At 34.2% G+C, this 20,494-nt stretch overlaps 1 protein-coding gene across 2 annotated transcripts in view; it reads left to right on the top strand.

Annotated features, from left to right (window-relative positions):
- ETHR (ecdysis triggering hormone receptor) overlaps positions 1-20,494 on the top strand; it is a 275,804-nt gene that overhangs the window by 18,079 nt on the left and 237,231 nt on the right. For both annotated transcript variants that reach the window (XM_074170826.1, XM_074170825.1), the window contains exon 2: positions 13,852-14,321. In XM_074170826.1, coding sequence (XP_074026927.1) covers positions 13,916-14,321 — 406 coding nt within the window. In that variant the 5' untranslated portion in view covers positions 13,852-13,915. The remainder of the gene's footprint in view (positions 1-13,851; positions 14,322-20,494) is intronic.

Genomic DNA, 20,494 nt, shown 5'->3' with positions numbered 1-20,494 from the left:
GTTGACCATCATCACTGGTGATGGTAGTTATTTCAAATAAAACTCTATAAACATATCAAATGTGATATATTTTTGAATTGTGAATTTATTGCTTTAACAATATCTGTAATGGAAAAGACAGGTCCGTATTATAAGATGATGGTGGCATTGTTGACACGAAACGTTTTATCAAATGTTTATTATTACATCGTCATAGTACACTTCGAATACAATACCTTTTCCATTTGAAAAAATCGAGAAACAGCATTTTTAATTTATCCCGTATAACTCGAGAAGGACGAGAGTCCCCGTAAATTGTAATTGTATCGTCTTCGTATCTGTTACGGTTTAGAATATAGCAATATTACCACGAAACGCTCTGTATATATACAATCGGTTGCTTGAAAAACACTTCAGTAACTTTCTTCAAAAGCTTCTGGATATGTCCTCTTCCATATTCTCTGTTCCACTATCACTGTCGTCATATAAATCAATAATCAATTTATTTCCACCATTAATATGGAAGTGTCCAATCTCCATATATTCTTTTTCCACTAAAATAACTTTTTTAATCCTTTTCTGCGAGTCTTCTTCTTTATACAATTCAGAAGAGTTTTGTCACAGCAGCTCACGTTATGATTTCAGTTGTAGGAATCTCATTGCTTTTGTAACAGTCGTATATTGTTTTTTTCCATAATTTTATTAGCTGAACTTCTAACGGTTTTGGTAATCCTGTATCACATCGCGTCTTGCATTCATAAGGTTTGTTTTTGAAAATTTTACTTATTGTTGAGAAAGGAATTTCGGTCAAATCTGATGTTGCTTGTAATAAATAGTGTGTTTCCCTCGAAACCCAACTTGGGATGTAGATTTTATTATATATTTAAACATACTCTCTGTGTTCCAATGTTCGAATGCATCCGAATCTTATTCACTGGTGTCTCTTTTTCGCATTGTTTCCCATCGCTATTAGAATCACTACACTGGAAAAAGTCTGCGTTGTTTTCAGCCTCCTTCTTAATATTAGTACTTATCCAAGGATGCCACATTTTAAACAGATAACAAAAATTTCAAGTAATTATATAATTGCACCAATATCGAATTTCAACACTCAAATCGCGAACAGTTCCTGAATTGAACACGATGGCGATAACCTTCCCCGCATTCTCGATTTCTATTCGTCACCGTAACATGACTCCACCTTCAATTTTATGACTCTTCAGCCAATCATAAAACTCGGTTAGTAAAAATTATCCAATACAAACAGCCACGTACACAGTCCATTGGAACTAGTTCGCTGCCAGTTAATTTCTATGTATTGGTTTTTTGACTTTTGAGAGTTCCGCCAACTTTAAGAGTGCACAATATCGTTTTACGTATCATGTAGGCATCATCAGAAGCAAATGAGTTATAATTCAATGCCTAATATGTTTTTAAAGATTAATAAAAATAGTAGAGAAGTAGCGATTAATTTAGTATTATATTGATTTGAAGAAATCGTTTCGGGAGGTTTATTGGGTTGTTCTCGAAATGAAAAGGATTAAAAGGGGTTGAGTCACATTGCTCGCATAAGCTGTTACGGTCAAAGGTCGGAGGAAAATATCGACCTCGAGGCTCTCCATATATCTTGATTACATTACACCCGGAAACCGCATATTGATTATAGCTTAGGATATTGATACATTCTAAATATTCGAGAATGTGTTGATAATCAAGCAACTGTAAAGATTTCCCTTGCCTTTTTTGTGAAAAAATTAATAACCTACAAAACTCTGACGTAAGGTCATAGGTTTTATTTTTACATGAATATCGTTATAATGATAATCATAATACATGACAGAATGGTACTAGATGGAGCCTGTAAGGTCATGAGGAGTTCGGATCCCCTTTTCTGCTTGGTCCGTGACCATTAGATATCAGGAATTGGAGCATTTCTCTTCAGGGCAGCTGCCGAGCGAATTAGTTTTCGTCACCGATCGAAGTGATCACAACTATGTCACCTAGTTGGAATCTTTCCAGCAAAAGGCCCATATATGATCGGTAGTGATCACTTCACTCCTACAGCAAAAAAATAAGCCAATGCATGCATGGCCGTCTTTAACAACATTGAAAACCTCGGCTCATCAAAGCATTTGACCTTCGCCTTCTTCAGATTCAGAGGGCCGAAGTTGAAAACTGAGAGGATCATCATGCCGGGATAGCATATCTTCAACACTATAGTCTTCCGCAGTTGCGTGATGGATATAGAGATTTCTGACACAAGGTGTAGGGCCTGCCGCGATGCGCTTGAGACCCTAATGCACTTATCAGCATATCCAGTATATACGGTATCAGCCTATATTAATCCACAGGACTCGCCCCTAAGAGTGCTTCATTAACATCTACGGCACTTTTGCGGTATTTACGAGACACCGGTGTTGCCCTACGATCCTGGGGATATTGAATACGTTGTGGGAAATGAGAAGTGCCGAATTTATTGAACAGCTTATAAGCCTGACGTAGTTTTTCTCGACCATCACAGAAAGACGATGATATTTCTCGTGCATTTCTCAGCTCCTGGTGAGACGAATATCTTTCGGAAAGAAGGGGAAAAATGAATGAAATATCGAAATTTGTTCTTCAAACTCCGCAGACTCTATCTCGACCACTCTGTTAAGATGGCTGTTCTCTAATTTCGACATCATGCGGCTTGCCGCACGATGACAGAAATCTTAGCCAGACAAATGTAGAAGGCTCTCTTTCTTCGCTCGTTGTATCTACCAAGGGCACATTATCATCAGACTCAATGCGCCAGCATTATTAATATAATCATCAACATCATTTGTTAATAATGCAGGCCCTCTTTCCTGTGTCGGAGCGTCAAGGACAACACCCGACCACCTTACCCTTCCAAAAAAAATCTCACACCTATTTCTTCAATTTCTCTTGGAAATCCCCATGTAATATATCAGGGAGAAAAAAATAATTCTCTTTCCAAATTCGTTATACACGGGTTGTTCAAAAAAAGTGATTGTTCAAGTTTCACGGGCTACATACATTCGATTAGGGAATCTTTTATTTCTTTATGTAGGTACACTCGTCTCGAACATATGTACAGAGTTTCTGCTGTTCTGCATGTTTGGTTTGTTGGTAAGAGACATAAAATTTGGAAGTGGACCGCATCAAATATTGTGGGAGTAATGGAATTAGGTGCTCAACACTTATTTTTGAGCATTAATTGTTATGGAGAATCGTCAAATCACTTCTAGTGAAGGATGTCGGCATATCGGTTGCTCATACCATGAAATTTTTTCGTAAATTTCGGAAAAATCGTCGCTTGAGCATCACTTTGGAATTGTTGAATGACGTCAACGGCGATCCAGATTTGCTTGAAAAGGTCATAACAGGTGACGAATTATGGGTATATGATTATGACATCGAAACCAAAGTCCAGTCGTCCCAATGGAAATGTCCAGGAGAGCCAAGACAAAAAAAGCATGCCAAGTTCAATTAAATATCAATGTTCTGCTCGCTGTTTTCTTCAATAACTGTGGAGTAGTGCATCAGATGTAAGTGCTTGTTACATGGTCGTACGGTACACAAGAAGTATTATCTTGAAGTTGTCTGTCGCTTGCGAGAAGCAATACGGAGAAAATGTTCCGGTATTGCAAAAACAATTCACGGCTTTTACATTACGATAATGCACCTGCTCACTTATCAGTGCTTGTTTTTAATTTTTTGGTCTAAAACAACAACATAATTATGCCTCAGCCCCCGTATTCACCAGATTTGCATATCAGAACTGGTTCGACGATTGAAAAAAAACGCTGGTACGATTGTATTATATCTCAGAGGGACTAGTATGGAAGGAATAAAATAGAAATTGTGGAACAGATGAATGATTTATGAGGAAAATGAAAACTTACCTTATTTTTTTAACAGAATAGTGTTTTCCGAAAATAAAAATCAAATAATTCATGGTAGGCTGGGTCTCTGAGGATCAAAAAATAAATCCATTTTTGAAATCAATTCATATTTTCAAACAGCTAGTGCTGATCTTTAGACAAAGTCATTGAAGTTGTCAAAGAAATTTGCCTGTGCTATCTGTTTGTAACTGTGAAAGTATTTAACAAATATATTGTTCAATCCATTCATGAGATATCTCAAACGATGAATTATGAATATGACAGCAGCTTATTATAATAATACTCATGGTGATACTCGTTTATTAATGGTACCTGAGAGCTCGTAACCAGTTATTTATATTATGGATTATCTTGATTGCAATTTATGTTCATTTCTGAATAGTTTGAATGTAAAACACGATTTCAAATGTATTGTTTCATCGTTCTGAAGGCGATTGAACTAGTTAAAGTTTTTGGGTAATAAAGATATACATATGAATATTTATTAAAAATGTTAACGTATTACCTGTTACTGATCTCTAAATTTACGAATTTTGTTTATACGTGTATGGAAATCAGTTCCATATATCTTGCTTGCAACAGCATCATCCATATCGTTCTACAGAAAAACTAATGGAATATATTCATAGAACAACTCTTTACCAAAATGTGTCCATTATCTTGAATCTGGAATAATTAATGAGCTAAACAATCACCAAATTGTAACATTTTCATATTAAGATTGAAAAAGGTCCTTATTTAAAAAATGCTACACACTTGATGAACTTGCAACACTGTTTTCAAATGACCTTCTTTTTGATTAATATTACAACTATATCTGTTTAAAATCTGTTTCAAATCTGTTTTTTCCGTTAATCAGCTGTCGCCCCCATACGAACGACAAGTCTGAGAAGTTGAGAAACTTGTGCGAGCTAAGGACTAACGAGGTCTTACCTTTTAACGTGTGATTCCTATCACGGCCCAATGGCCCAATTTACCCTTTTTCACATTAATTTATTATTTTACGTAACCTAACCTGGTATCATAATTATATGTATGTATATATGTTTCATATTCAGGTATTTGATTTATGAGTATTATTTTTGCCACAATAATTTTATCTTAGGAATGTTTCATCCCCTAGAGGGGTCGATAAGTAGTTTTGAGTGGGGTCCGGATACTGTCCGGAGAATTTTAACGAGGTCCAGAAAAAACAACTGATAATAATTAGGTGCTATCTATGTATTATTTTGGTTTCAAATAAAATTCCGAATTATAAAACAAAAGACCTAAAATCAATGTGAGAAAATACACCGACGGCCTTAAGCCAGTTTTTTATAGTTTGGTTCTCGATAGGAACAGCAAATTCAGGTGTGTCTTCTAGGTGGGCGTCCGTTAATCTCGAACGATATATGTTTTTCAAAAAATTCACTTTTGAGAAAGATGTTTCACATACATACGTATATTGAGCTAAAAATAGTGGCCAAATGTATAACCATTTTCTTGTAATTTTCATGTTTGGCTCCAAATTCTTCAGTGGATACCGTTTTATACATTTGCAAAGACACATCTTCTTAGAAATCAATTATCTCTATTTGAAGTGATGGCTTTGACAGATTAATCAACTTTGCAGTGACATCTGCCTCAACATCAACTAATTCGCACAAAAACACACAGAGGCTAGATAGGAAACTAATCAAACCATATTAGTTGTAGGTACTTATGAAACAGGTTAACTAGGCAACTTGTTGAAGTTAAATAAGTACTAAGTTGAATTCTATGTGGCCTAAAAATATTACTCCAATTAATGAAGGTATAGTTTACCTTATCTACGTATTAATTTATACTTTGTGTACAACTCATTAAAATATTTGGCGGTCAGAGGTTTAACCTTAAGCGGTCCATTCGCGGATCGCGGTCCGCCTGTTGCTGACCGTTGCCCTAGACTCCTAGTCGATGTCCGTGTAACTGTATATATAGAAAAATTGTAATTCTAACTTTGTACTCTTCATCAAGTGATAAAAATAATTATTATCAATTTTATATACATTATCAGTAGTCTTCGCCGCACGCCTGAAAATGACATTTATAAACGAATTTTCAACTCTACATATTATACTACTACTTACACATAAAGTGAATTTTCATATTCCAAAAAAATATTCATTTATTCATCAATTTATATTTTGTTGCCTCTTAAGTAGCCCACTCGAAGCAGTTCTGATATGCACTCTCAGAAATTCAATTATTATCTCCTCAATTGTCGCAAAACACCGCGTCGTCCTTTCATGAGTTCCTCAATCTTGGGAACAGTAAAAGGTCGCAGGGGAGCCAAGTCATGTGATTATGGTCGCTGAGGCATGATGACTATTGTTTTTAGCAAAAAATTACGAAGAAGCAATAACAAATGAACAAGGGTATTACCCAAAAGTCATGCTTTCGTTTTTATACAATATCGGACGTTTCCTCTATATTGCTAATCGCAAACGGCGCATAACTTCAAGATAATACTCCTTATTGACCGTACGACCATGAGGCAACAACACCTGATGCACTATGCCACGTTAATCGAATGAAACATGAGCAACACCCCAACATTTGATTGAACCAGGGCGAGCGTCATCATTAACATCTTCTCGACCTTCTATGAGAAACTTGTAAACATTTTGCTGACTCAGAGTACAATCACCGTATGTCATTGTCAACATGCCGGGTGTTTTTGAGCACCTGATTCCTTTTTTTACACAACATTTTTTGCAAATTATTTGATAAATTTTTTTCGATGGTAGAAAAACTCCAAGTACGCAAAACACTTTTAACTGTTATGCCGCTCACCAATAGACTGAACATACTGAACTATGTTAGAAACGGGTGAATCAACATGAAAAAATTAAAAAAATTGACAGTCGACGTGTTATTGTAATTTTTGTAGGATTCCTTTATATTTGAAAAAAAATATAGCCCCTGTTGCTTGCTGACAAGGCAGTTCTATATTGGTGACATCTGAAGTACTCGGTATACAGCCGCGGTTGATTTTCTGAACCACTTGGATATAAAAAGAGGTGCTTGCAACGGAATTACTCCGGGAATCTATATATTCATCTATATTCATATCTTTATCCATATACTAATATGAATGTCAAAGTCTCTGAGTATGGATGTATGTTTATATGTTTGTGGCTCTTTCACGCCTAAACGACTGAATGGCTTTAGATGAAACTTTAAATAATATAACCATCATAATAATAACGATAATGAAACGATAAGTATTGAGTGAGTCAAAAAAAAGTCTTGCTACCTGAGAGCTGTCTAGGTGTGGGCTGCCTATACGCGTTGCGTCTACTGTAAGACGACGGGGGACGATGCGCAGGGGTAGAGGGGCGGTCTGAGCAATGAAGACCCATCGCTGAGAACGTGACCCGACCGCGACGTTTTTGACGGTTGTGTTGGTTTTGGTAATTTCTTCATTGGTAACATAATTCGATTCTCGAAGCTATTCATTACTAAGAGCAGTTTTTTTCACATATATTCAGTGGGCATACTTGAAGAATGGCTATAAATCAAATCATGTTGTGGAATTGGCCGCGGTGGTAGTGCGCCCGACTTACGATCGGAAGATCGTGGATTCGATTCCTGCCCTGACCAGATATTTTTCTCGAGAGAATTTATCTGGTTGAAGCTGGAATTATTCTGCAACCGTGTTAGGAATCCCACGTTAAAACGTAAGACCTCGTTAGTCATTAGCTCGCACAAGTTACCAACTTTTGAGAGTTGTCGTTCGTATGGGGGCGACAGCTGATTAACGGAAAACAGATTTTAAACAGATTTTCAAACAGATCTGAAGGAACAATTCGTTCAGGCCATTCTCAACTCCCTACACTGTAGGTTAATGGACTGACACCTATCATCGCTCCATCTGCCTGTGAAAGAAGGTAACCAACCGCATATCCGCATATCACTATATGTGAAAAGTTTTCTTTCCTTATACGAGGAATTGGGCAAATTTCAGATATGCGGTTGTTACCTCCTTCACAGACAGATGGGGCGATGAAAAACCTGTCATTTGTTGTCCGCTTCAGCCTAGTTCCAGAAATGATACTCTAAAGGAATTCAATTTTCAATTATCCGAAATCATCGACTTCATGTTGATGATACCTTGCACTGACGAGTGGCCAAACATTTTCATTAATTGTAAATCAATTGTGGCAGTTGTATCGCCAACAACATATGCAGGAATAACGTCAGTGAGAAATCCTGCACTGACACCTGTCGGATATAATCCAACGCCCTTCGTGGTATTAGACAGGGGAGTTGTCGTTTTCCGATATGTGTCAGTCTATTAACCTACAGTGTATGAAGTTGGGACTGGCCTAAACGCATTGTTCCTTTAGATGATTAGTGCAGTTGACATACTTCTTCAGTAAATGTATTTTCAAAGTAAAAATATAAATTACTGACTGTTGACCGTTCTTATATTAACGTACAGCCGAAGCTACTGAACCTAGAATCTTGAAATATGCAGGTAGGTTCTTTGTAAAGCGTAAATAAGCATAAAAAAGGGTTTCAGGAATTTCCACTCCCAAAGGGGGAAAATAGGGGAACAAAGATTGTACTGAATTTAGTCAGTTTTGAGTTGGAAACCTGAAGGTTTGGGTACATAAGAAAATATTGTTACATATTGCTTACATTATTCCATAATGTAAGGAACAATTTTTTTTTCGTCAGGGAGTCATTTTTGAATTCAATTTCTCTCGAATTTGTGATTGATATCGTTTTTTTTTTAAGTTTCTTTGAAACGAACATAAAACTGCTAATCACTCGGAAATGGCTCATTCGATTTCCGAAAGCAAAATATTTTTGGATATAGAATTGAACTACCTTTCAAATGGGGCAATACAAGACCCCCTTTGTATAAAAAAAACCTGTTTTCTTTCGACGACGAATGACGTCACACTATTATCTTTCCTATCAAAAAGTACTGAAAATGATACCTTTTTATGTTTTTTTTCAATTGATGTTTAGTACTGTCCGAAAGTCAACAGGCGAGGACTCTGTATACCAGTGATTTCAGTTGTGCCTCTAAACTATGCCTTCGATTGTGAAATATAATCTAATGACACTACCCTAGAAATGGTAGATGACTTGAAAAAACGCAATAAATCGAGATAAAAAAACCCCAGTCTTATATAGATTTAGATTCAAAGAATCCACCTTTCTATTGTAAATCCAACGCGAGGCTAAGTAACAAGTTTTCATTAGGTCTGCTCAATGCTATCCAATTTCAGAGCAGAAATGCGTTGAATCTCCCGTTAATCAATGTGAATGTTCTGCTTTTAAGTAACAACACTTGAATGGGTTAATACCATCAATATGGCATTTATAATTGAAATTTTATTTTTTGCATTTCTATAGTCAGGTGAAAATAATAAGCCTGAAGAGGCGATTATATACTTCAAACGTGCAATGAATTTGAATACTAAATTTCCCTAAGCAAACTGTGTTCATAAATATTTCTGAAGGATACATTTTCGATATACCCAGACAGAAAAACTTTCTCTGAAATATAAACATTTTACAAATTATATTATACTATTACTTTTGTCATTCAAGCAATGAAACAATATACTCTTGTATAAGCTATGAATGATAAATCTTTTCTGAAATTGAAAACAATAAGTTTCTAGTGTCACATTTCACTGGAAGAGCTAGACATCATAATCAAAATCCCAAAGAAGATAAATTTACACGTCAGTAGATAACCAGATAGCTGAAACAATTTGGTACTTCTCAGTTGAAATAGTCAACGGTTGTTAATTTCTCTATTTCATAAATCAGTGACTGTTTCAACATTCGATTTTCAAATGGAAGGATGGGTTTTTTTATCCAAATTTCATCTTTTCCTATAGAAATCCTAATTTTCCATAAATGTCCAATAACAATGAAAGTTTGACACGTGAGATTTTATTTATTCATGATCTATATCAAAACACTTCCATTGTTCTCTCAATTCTTCACCTATAAGATTTTTTCGAATACGATAGCTTACTTTTTTTCTTTCTCTAGTTATCCGTTCAGAAAAATCATTACTGATGATTAAAGTACACTAGAGAATTTATCTGGATATTTAACATTTTTGAGTCTCATACCCATTTTACACAGAAATTGTTAAAAATAAGATGAATAAAAACCGGATATAGTCTTATGGATAAGATTGTTTTTTGAAATATACAACCTGCAGTCTTCTTCACATATAGCGCTAAGCTGACAGGTCAACTTCATTTCCGTTCGAGAATGAATGTGAAAAAATATGATAGCATTCAATGTTATTGTATATGTACCAAGTTGACGATCTTAGAACAAAATCTGACAGTACAGATTTTGTACTGAGCTCAACTGAGCTCAACTCGTTCGAAAGACTTGAGTATATGTAAGAATCCATACCTTAAGTCTGCTCTCTGATAACGGCTAAGCTAAAATTGTTCAACCACATTCTACTTTGAGAATGTTTGTGAAAATTGTTAAATTATCATGGATAGTGCTATTAATGTTCATCAAGTCCATTTATAACATAAAGATACTTTCAACTTCCACCTCACAGAGACAGTTAACAACAGGTTTATTTAGAAATAGGCTCAACTTGGACCTCCTAAATAAGAAAAAGACCAAGTGATTTCTCACAACAGCACGAAATTACATCATCGCTCAACTGACATTCAAATTCGACCGAACAAATCAATCTTCCAAACGAAGACAATTAGTTTATTTGGTAAAAGATCTTCCAGGTGAGCTGGCTAGAATAACACTTTGACAAATAACGAAAACCTAATAAATATTACTGGAGTTTTTTTCCAACAACAAATCGCTATTTTTAACACCTCGACTCGTGTTTCAATCACCAAGTGATCATTTTCAAGAGGAAGATTAAACTAGAAACTATCGCGGAGCTAACGCTATTTATGCTCTATAGATATACCATACAGGTGATCCCTACAGGTGTACCATCCATACAGGTATACCACCCTGAATTAATTTCACAATGATGCCTTATCTACCACCCATACAGGTATACCACCCTAAATTAATTTCACAATATTGCCTATCTAAAAGGGACACATCGCAAAAATAAATTTAGATAGTCAATATTGGGAAATTAATTTTTATATAGCTGAAAATTATTTTATATACAGCTATAACATTTAAACATATATTGTAAAATAATAGATAAGACAAAATTGTAAAATTAATTTAGGGTGGTATACCTGTATGGGTGGTAGATGAGGCGAAAGTGTAAAATTAATTCGGGGTGGTATACTTATATGGGTGGTACACTTGTAGGGTTCACCTGTAGGGTATATCTATATAACATAAATAGCGTTAGCTTCGCGATAGTTTCTAGTTTAATATACTTCTTGAAGATGATCACTTGGTGATCGAAACACGTGTCGTGGTGTTAGAAATAGCGATTTGGTGTTGGTAAAAAACTCCAGTAATATTCATTACTACAACAAAGGTTCCAAACAGTGCATCATAAATGAAAATCTAATATGATTCGCGGCGGACAGACACAGAGTATGCTCTCTGGTACCAAAGCCTGAATTTTCTTGTGAATAATGGTCCACTGCAAGGTTGACACATCATGGTCCATTTTTTTCAATCTAGTCAGGATCTGATCGGTGGTCAGTCTGATGCGACTAGCTCCGCAGATAGGTAAGCAACAACGATTTGTGGTTTGGAAAGTGGTCTCCTGAAACGCATCTCGCATCTCAAAACTGCAGGGTACCTATTACACCCACCAGGAGACGCTCTCTTGATTCTTTCAGCTAACTAGAAGTCATCCAGACTAGAATGTGCGACTCTGGAAATATATCTGGGGAGCATCTTCTGGTAATTTTCGATAGATGGAATAATGAGCTGCAAAATTTCAAACTTGATGCCTCAGCAACATTAACATATGGAGGCATCTGTGAATCAGCAGCACCTGACTTTACGATGATTCACCCGACTTCAGAAAAAATGAAGGGTAAACTACGTGGTGACTGAGAAAAAAATTATTTCGTATATCGCATTCAACTAACACCAATGAGCAAATCATTGATTGTTGACTCCACATGATAGCGACGACTTTTCCAAGAGAAGGAATCGAGGGAAGAATTGTTGAAAGTGCGGCATGCAGCAACGGATTGCCGATGCATCAGCGAAGAATTTGAAAATCACGTTTCTAAGAATTATAAATGGATCGATAAGAAATCGTGAAATAACTAACATGTTCCTTTCAGTACCATAATGTCACATGTTACCGAACGTGGGAGAAGTAATGAGAAGATTTGAGATTAGCCCCAAGAAAAATGTAGGAAGAGCGATGAAGTTAACAGCCACAGTGAGCGGAATCAGTAAATAATCGTAACGTAATTAAATTGAAATTCCTAATTTGATTTTGAATAAAAAAATATAGTTGTTGAATTTTATTAATCATAATGTTCAATTAAGAGATCACACATAGACTCAACCATGATATTACATTAAAGTTAATATTTGTGAGCTGTTTAATGTATTCCAAAATGAGTACGGCTGTGGAATAATCAAACTATTTTCATCATTCCCGACCCTTCTAAGTTTAGCCGCAAGCCCTCATTAAAATAATTATTCTCACCATATGTCAGTTGGTTATGCTCATTATGTAACTGGAAGTGTGAATTAACAGTAATCCGCATACATCCCCCTCAGATATCAACAAATTAATTAGTAAATTATAACTGAAGCTTTCCACCATAACAGCGATTTTCTTTTGTTATTGCTTTGATTATTGAACAGCAAGCTTTATTATGACTGTGACTGTTTGATAAACAAATGGATGTCAATGAATACGATTCACTTCGAAATATTCATTCATCAAGAACATGTATGTGAAAAGGACAAAAGTAATATCACAAACAACTTCGGAAATTATTATTTAAATTTTCTATTGTCATTACATCAGATGTTTAAATAGAAAATGTTATATTTTTAGGATTCACTAATTTTTAGTTTTTGGCTTTCTACTAATCCATTTCGATACAAAAAAATGTAGAAATCTTCCAAAGAAAGAAAGGAAATAATAATTTTAAAATGAGTAATGCTATACATGGATGTGTAGATCATGCAAAGAAGTAACTTTCAGACACGAACTGGAAAAAAAATCCCCCTGAAACAGCTACTTTCATATAAACATTGAATTACACGAAAGAAAAAAAATTCTTTCTAAACACATACTTTTATATGAACACTTTATATGAACACTCAATTATATAGAAGACACTATTCTCTACCCAGTTTGTATTCCAAACATTCGTTATGGAATAAAATCAGGTATCATTTACAGGAGTTCTATAATAAATGAATGGTAAATAATTGCACTTACATGGAACACTGTCATCCTCACTTGTAGACCTCGATGTTTCGCCGTAAGACACTTGCCTTAGGGCTCTTCAGTACCAATTTGGATAACATTATACGAAAAAACACTTATTTTGAAATTATTACTCACTTCCTTCCTTCCTTTGAAAGATTTCCACATTTTTTGTATCAAGATGGAGTAGTAGAAAGTCAAAAACTTTCTTTCCCAAATAAATTAGATGCTTTTCAAATCTAGAAAATAGCTAAAGATCTCTCATGCTCAAGTAAAATAAGATCACGACTCGTCTTATTTATAATTGGTTTAGCTTGAAACACCTTTCAGTTATTTTTTGTTCCACTATCAATAATCAAAGTTGGTAATTAACGCATGAAAAAGTTATTTTCATATTGTTAGTTAATTTGTGCTTCTTTGTTTTTGAATTCACTGGAGTTTCAGTTTTCAGCACTCATTGCCTAACACTGCTTCCTGAAAAGGACCAAAAAATAATAAAAATTTGGCCATAGATAATAAGTCTTTCTATGCTACTGTAAAATCAAAGTACATCTTGCACAATTTGAAATACAGTTCAAACTGTAACTTTTTTATTTGTTCCAGGATATTCTCCAACAGAGTCCCTTTATACCCGAAAAGATAGAAACACCATCACCAAAACTATGACATGATTTCAACAATCGTGTCTTTCACAACGATTTCATCACTCAACATAACCTCTGCAATAGACTTGAACACAACCACATCCCACTATCTTTACACCCCATCGTCTTCAATAGACATCTACAACAACAGCAATGTCACCAACACGACAGATGGAATGTATCCTGTTTTTCCAAGTTATATTAGAACCACTTCTATGGTTCTCTGTGTCATAATTATGTGTCTTGGAGTGATCGGTAATGTGATGGTGCCGTTAGTGATATTCAAAACTAAAGACATGCGAAATAGTACAAACATATTTCTGGTGAACTTGAGCGTTGCTGATTTGCTGGTTTTGCTGGTTTGTACGCCAACGGTGCTTGTCGAGGTCAACTCTAGACCTGAGACTTGGGTGCTTGGAAGGGAAATGTGTAAGTGGATGGTTTTCTGTGTTGTAACGATTGCTTCACTTTATCGCTTTCAGGAATGGCATTCATGACTGGTAATAATTCTTTTTCAATCAAGTTTCTTTAAAGGAGTTGTCGGTCCAGACATTTCTGTGGCAATTTTCTAGCATAATAGATATAATACTAATAAATGCATACATATTCCTTGCCAAAAGAATATTTTTATTTGTTTTTGCATAACTAAATAGCATATCAGTCCTTTCATCATTTAAATACATCTTTGATATGTTCATAAACGTCTGACAGTTCTCAATAGATATCAACAACGCATTCATTTTTCCTGCCATAGAAACCAAGTAAAGCGTACGCGTTCAAGATGGTAGATGAATTGAGATGCTATTTGATCATACCAAATTATACAACAATCGAATTTTAATCAAAAACTGATATTTCAGTTACTTCCAGGATTGAGAATTATAGAAATATTACGAATTATAATTAATTAGGGAGAAATAAACTTTGAAAGGAGGATTATGGCAATACAAAAAATTCCAAAACGAAATAGTTCGGATTTTCATTGTGTTAATGTCCCTACCTGTCGAATTTATTGGGTTGTCTGAATTATATTTTGAAGAAATCGAAACAATTTACAAAATAAGTAACGACAGGACCGTAATTTAAAATTGTTGGCACTGGTGATGGTAGTTATTTCAAATGAAACGCTATAAAAATATCAAGTGTCATACACCTCTGGATTGTGAATGTATTGCTTTATCAATATCTGTAATAAAAAAGACAGGTCCGCATTAAAAAAAAGTTGATGTGGGCCATATTGACACGAAAATTTTATCAAATAATTATTATTACATCGTCATCGTTACTTTGAATACAATGCCATTTTCTTTTTCCATTTTTTGATATTCTCTGAATAACAATTCCATTCGAAAAGAATGGAAAACAGCATTTTTGGTTTTCCTCGTATAACTCGAGATGGGCGAGAGTCCCTATAAATTTTCTTCGAACATTGTACTCGTACTGATGACAGTTACCTACCTTTTTTCCCATTTTATCGTCTTCGTATCTATTACGGTTTAGAATATAGCAATGTTCATGAACATACGCACATATACAGGATGTTGTCGAAAACTCAGTTCAGGTCAATATTTCCGTCATCAACCTCTCGCCTCTGCAGTTCGATCCGTTTCCACAGAGTTATACACTTGTTACCTCCCAAAAGTATATTAGCGAAATCTTTGTTGTGAGAATCTCAAGTGACAATTTTTGCTTTTTCCAATTTCATTATACGATTACCAGTGAAACACAAAATATAGTGCATTGTCACTATCGTGTTATTTATCTTCTCTTCATGTGTCTACGGTATTTGTGATCTCTTACATTTAAAAATCTTGAAATTTCACCTCTACAATATTTTCCTCAGCAACAAGGCGTTATAAAAAAATACTCCTTCATTTATTCAGATTTCAGTATATTGGTAAATCTAAAAGTGTTTTGCCATCATTGATTTTAAAAAACCAATGCCGTCCTCATGGGCTAGTTTTGTCGGGAAAAATTTAGATAAATTGTACACACATATTCTGTCAGAACAACTTTCAGATCAACAATTAGGACTTGAAAATGTTCATTTATTGGACATTTATCGGATTCTAAAACAGTGTTATACTAGATTAGATCTGAAGCACATACATATAAAATCTTTGTGTCTCAAAGTTTGGGGGAAATACAAAACACCAAAAAAAATCAATGGAGACCTGTCAGCTCCAATGATAACGTTGCGGATGGAGCTACTGAAAGATATCAAATTTTAGATTTCCATTCAAATAGTAGATGGCTCCAAGGTCATGAGTTTCTGAAATTTCCTAGGGAAAATTGGCCTATAGAGAATTAGAAACAACTCAAAGAATAATGGACAAAACAGTTTTGGAAAAAAGGAAGGAATGCTTTTTCCTGAATTCTGATAAAACTGTTGTTCCAAATCCAACCCCAGAATATTTTTAAAAATGGACAAAATTGTTAAGAGTAACAGGCTGCATGTTCAGATTCATAAAAAAAAGTAAACAAGGAATTGGAATCGGAAGAAATCTCGAAAGGCACGTTAATTTGGAAAAAACAAACGTTTGTTTCATATCGTTTTGTGTTGGTGTTGCCTCGGAAATTTGATTGTTGCAATGTTTCTTATTTTTTTCAATATGTATCTAATATGTCTGATGGTTTTTAAAATAGTAATATTATCAACACGAAAAAACTACTTTTAGAGCTCTGCAGAAGAGTTTATTTGAATTCCAAACGTCGGCAAGAGAACAGTTGTTTTTTTTTTAATTATCCTGTTAGCCAACCAACATTTTTTCAGAAAAATTATTGGATCACTAAACTAGTTAACTTTATTGTTCATTTCATCTTAGCAACTTATACATATAAATGTCTATATAAATTATTAGTACAGGAATTCAAACAGTTATACTAGTAACCGTGACTTCAATTCCGGGAACTGAATATTTGAACTGGGCCCCTTTCTGGTCTTCTCTTCTTCTACCTCGAAAGGATTTTCAAGTGTGAAAATCTGATTTTTGATCACAAAATTGACCTTTTAAATTCCAGCCGATTGGTTAATGGATTTTGCCTTTTTCAATTGGTTACTCAGCATTTTTGTCTCTTCTCAAATGAAGTCATAGCTGATTATTATCCGCTGCGATTTGATTCTGGACAATTTGAAAAAAAAAAAAAAATTCAAATTTTACTTATTCAACTACTTTCGCAACTGATATTTCGGCAGTTCAAAAGTTATGAAATGAAAATAATGTATTCGCATGACCTGCATCGAATGGTGAAATGTTGCGACCTAAGAGACGTCTGTCCTGTTTTTTTTTTCCTAGTTTTCTATTTTGCATGATTCCAAAGTTGCGATAGTGAAACAAACGGTTTATGGCCACACATTGGGTTTTACTTAAGTGGTAATAAATGTCATGGATTCTAACACACGAAATATATAGAAACAAAAACATTTCTACCCACTTCCCATAGATAAACGCTAGGAGAGGAGATTGTGCCAATAGAAATAGCACTAAATCCACCAAAATAGATTCGATAGATAAAACAATTCATTCGCGGTCATATCGTAAAACTCCGAGATTGCATATACCCTGACTCGATGGCAAATATCAATTAGGCAAACATAAATACATCAGTTTCATATTTATATAGAGTAGAGGGCGATAAACATTTGTTAACTTTGTGCTGGGAAGGTGTACCCGTCGAAATTGGATGATAAGCATGAACGTTTGGAAACATTTTTTGTTCAAGGGTCAAAATATTGAAGGTTTTATATTTCGTTTGATAATTTTGATATGGAACAAGTCGAGTATACGAAAATGCAAAAACGTCATTTTTAATTTTAAGGAAGACCCTTTTCTCTCCTTATAACGAAGTTACTCTTATCAAATATCTGAACTGACCACTGACAATGGTATAAACGAGATTCTGTTTTCTCACTCATATTCTGAAGAATATCAGGTGTTAGTATATCACATCATATGGTGATTTATGCCCTCAAATTATCTAAAGTAGTTGGCTGCACATCGTAGACTTTCAAATCCAAGCAATCTCATAGAAAAAATCGGGGAATCTGTTGGCCATTCTGTCGAACCTCTCCTACCAATCCATCGACCCAGAAAGTTATGATGAGGCAACTGTCACATTGATATTACGCAATGGAAAGGAGTCTCATCTTGTTGAGAATCTACCACATTTCGCAATAGAGGATCTAACTAGATGGCATTGCTAATTTCTGATACCACTTGGTTATTCAGTAAACTGAAATATCCATCACTTTTTTTATTCATCCAATTTTTTTCATTTATATGTATATTCTAATTTCATTAATCACTTTTTCAATATCTACTAAATTAAAAAAAAAGATAAATAATTAAAAAAATTATTGAAAATAATAAAGCACTCCATAAGTTTACTCAAATAGCCTGTATATAATTTGTTTCATTCATAGGTATATTCTATTTCAATTTATCATTTGTTTCAATACCAAATTCAAAAAATAGAATGTAGAATAAATAAGTATATGAATAAAAATAAAAAAGCACTCCATAATTTTACTGAGAATGCCTATTCATATTTTTTTCCATTTATAGGTATAATCTATTTTCATTGACTATTCATTTCAATATCGAATTCAAAAAGAAATTGATAAACAAATGAAAAAATAAAAAAATACTCCATGATTTTACTCGAAACGCCTATGTATGATTTTTTTCATTCATAGGTATATTCTATTTCCGTTGATCATTTTTTTCAATGCCAAATTCAAAAAAAGATTGTTCAATTAATAAAAAAATGAATAAAAATAAAAAAGCTCTCCATAATTATACTGAGAATGCCTATTCAGATTTTTTTTCATTTATAGGTATAATCTATTTTCATTGACCATTTATTTAAATACTGAATTCAAAAAAAAGATTGATAAACAAATAAAAAAATAAAAAAATACTCCATTATTTCACTCGAAACGCCTATATATGATTTTTTTCATTCATAGGTATATTCTATTTCTATTGATGATTTTTTTCATACCAAATTCAAAAAAGATAGATTAACAAATAAAAAAATTGAAAATAGTAATAAATGAAAATAAAAAAGCACATCGAAATTTTACTCAAAATGCCTATTCATCATTTTTTCATTCATAGGTATATAATTTTTTCCATGTATAGGTATATTCTTTTTTCATTATTAATTTTTTTCAATACCAAATTCAAAAAAAGATTGCTACAAAAATAAAATAAATAATTAAAAATAAAATAACACTCCACAATTTTACTCAAAATGCCTGTATATCATTTTTTTCATCAATAGGTATATTCTATTTTCATTGATCATTTTTTCAGTAACATAATCAAAAAAAGACTGATAAACAAATAAATAAAATAAAGTAAATAAAAAACACTTCATAATTCCACTCAAAAATTTCATAATTTTACTCAAAAGTCTATGTATCATTATTCGCCAATGTTTGTATACCAAATAATTTAAATTTCTCAAATGTCCAGATACAATCAGTTTGCACTTCTTCAAACACTTCGAAACAAAAATTACCTTTGCTTGTGCAGAAATATACACTACTTGGCTAATTTCTATACTGGATTATATAATCTATAACAACTATATACATTGTGAAAATGACAATTATGGAAATGGAAAATATATATTATATTACAAAAATAACTATTTAGGTTTGCTTCTGTCGATGAATAATTCTGAAAACCGAAGAATGTAAACTTTCACGGAGATAACTGTATGAAGGTTATTTTTCTGGTTTTCTGGCCGAAGTCTGCAGGTTCCAGCTTTAACCAGATACATTCTCTCGAGAAAAATATTTGGTCGAGGCAGGAATCGTGGATATGTGAACTATATCTTCTTGAAGAAAATCTTAGTCATCTATATCAAGCTCTACAGGTCATTGGTTTCATAAGGCAATAAATCAAACATTCCCTACATCCTGAAAGAACGAATAATCCAACTCCGACCATGGTACAACTTTATGAACCATCATAACACTTCGACAATTTACAAAGCAACTAATCAACTACTTAACACTATTTCATCGGCCAAGTACAGAATAGAGCTTCTGAAACTCTCCGGTGTTCAACAAGAGTTCCTGTGGCTCAATATACATCAGAACTATCAAACGCAGCATCAACAGCAGAATACAAGAACACTGGTGTGAAACAGAACGTGTCGTAGTAGAAACAGACCACATTATGAAATACTAAAAAACTGCAATTCTGTCTAATTCAACGCATTACCACGCACGACGTTTTAGGACCATTGAGATGCTTCCCAACAGAAAAAAAAAGATTTACGGGTCAACAGAATATGGTATCCAGTACTCAAGAAGGCCAGAAATGGATAAGAATACAACTTCGATCGACATCACACCAGTAGCATCCCTGTCACAAAATACTCAGAGTGAGGACCATTTAGAACCACCCAGCTGAAGTGCGAACCAATCAGAAGTGATCATTTTCATGGACACCTTACTATCGCCCCCCCAATCTTCCCTAATATTTCAACCTACATCCCTACCATACTCCAGTCACCCCCTGAAATTATACAGACGAGTGAACGCGTAACTCGCCAGTCAATTGTCGTTGAGACTTCCGGATATAGTC

This window comes from Leptinotarsa decemlineata, unplaced genomic scaffold (genome assembly GCF_025532065.1).
Source record: "Leptinotarsa decemlineata unplaced genomic scaffold, Ldec_3_MD MMD2_tig00000008_RagTag_RagTag, whole genome shotgun sequence".
Taxonomy (NCBI): domain Eukaryota; kingdom Metazoa; phylum Arthropoda; class Insecta; order Coleoptera; family Chrysomelidae; genus Leptinotarsa; species Leptinotarsa decemlineata.
The sequence above is the reverse complement of the archived record's forward strand: the minus strand, read 5'-3'. Positions and strand labels throughout refer to the sequence as shown.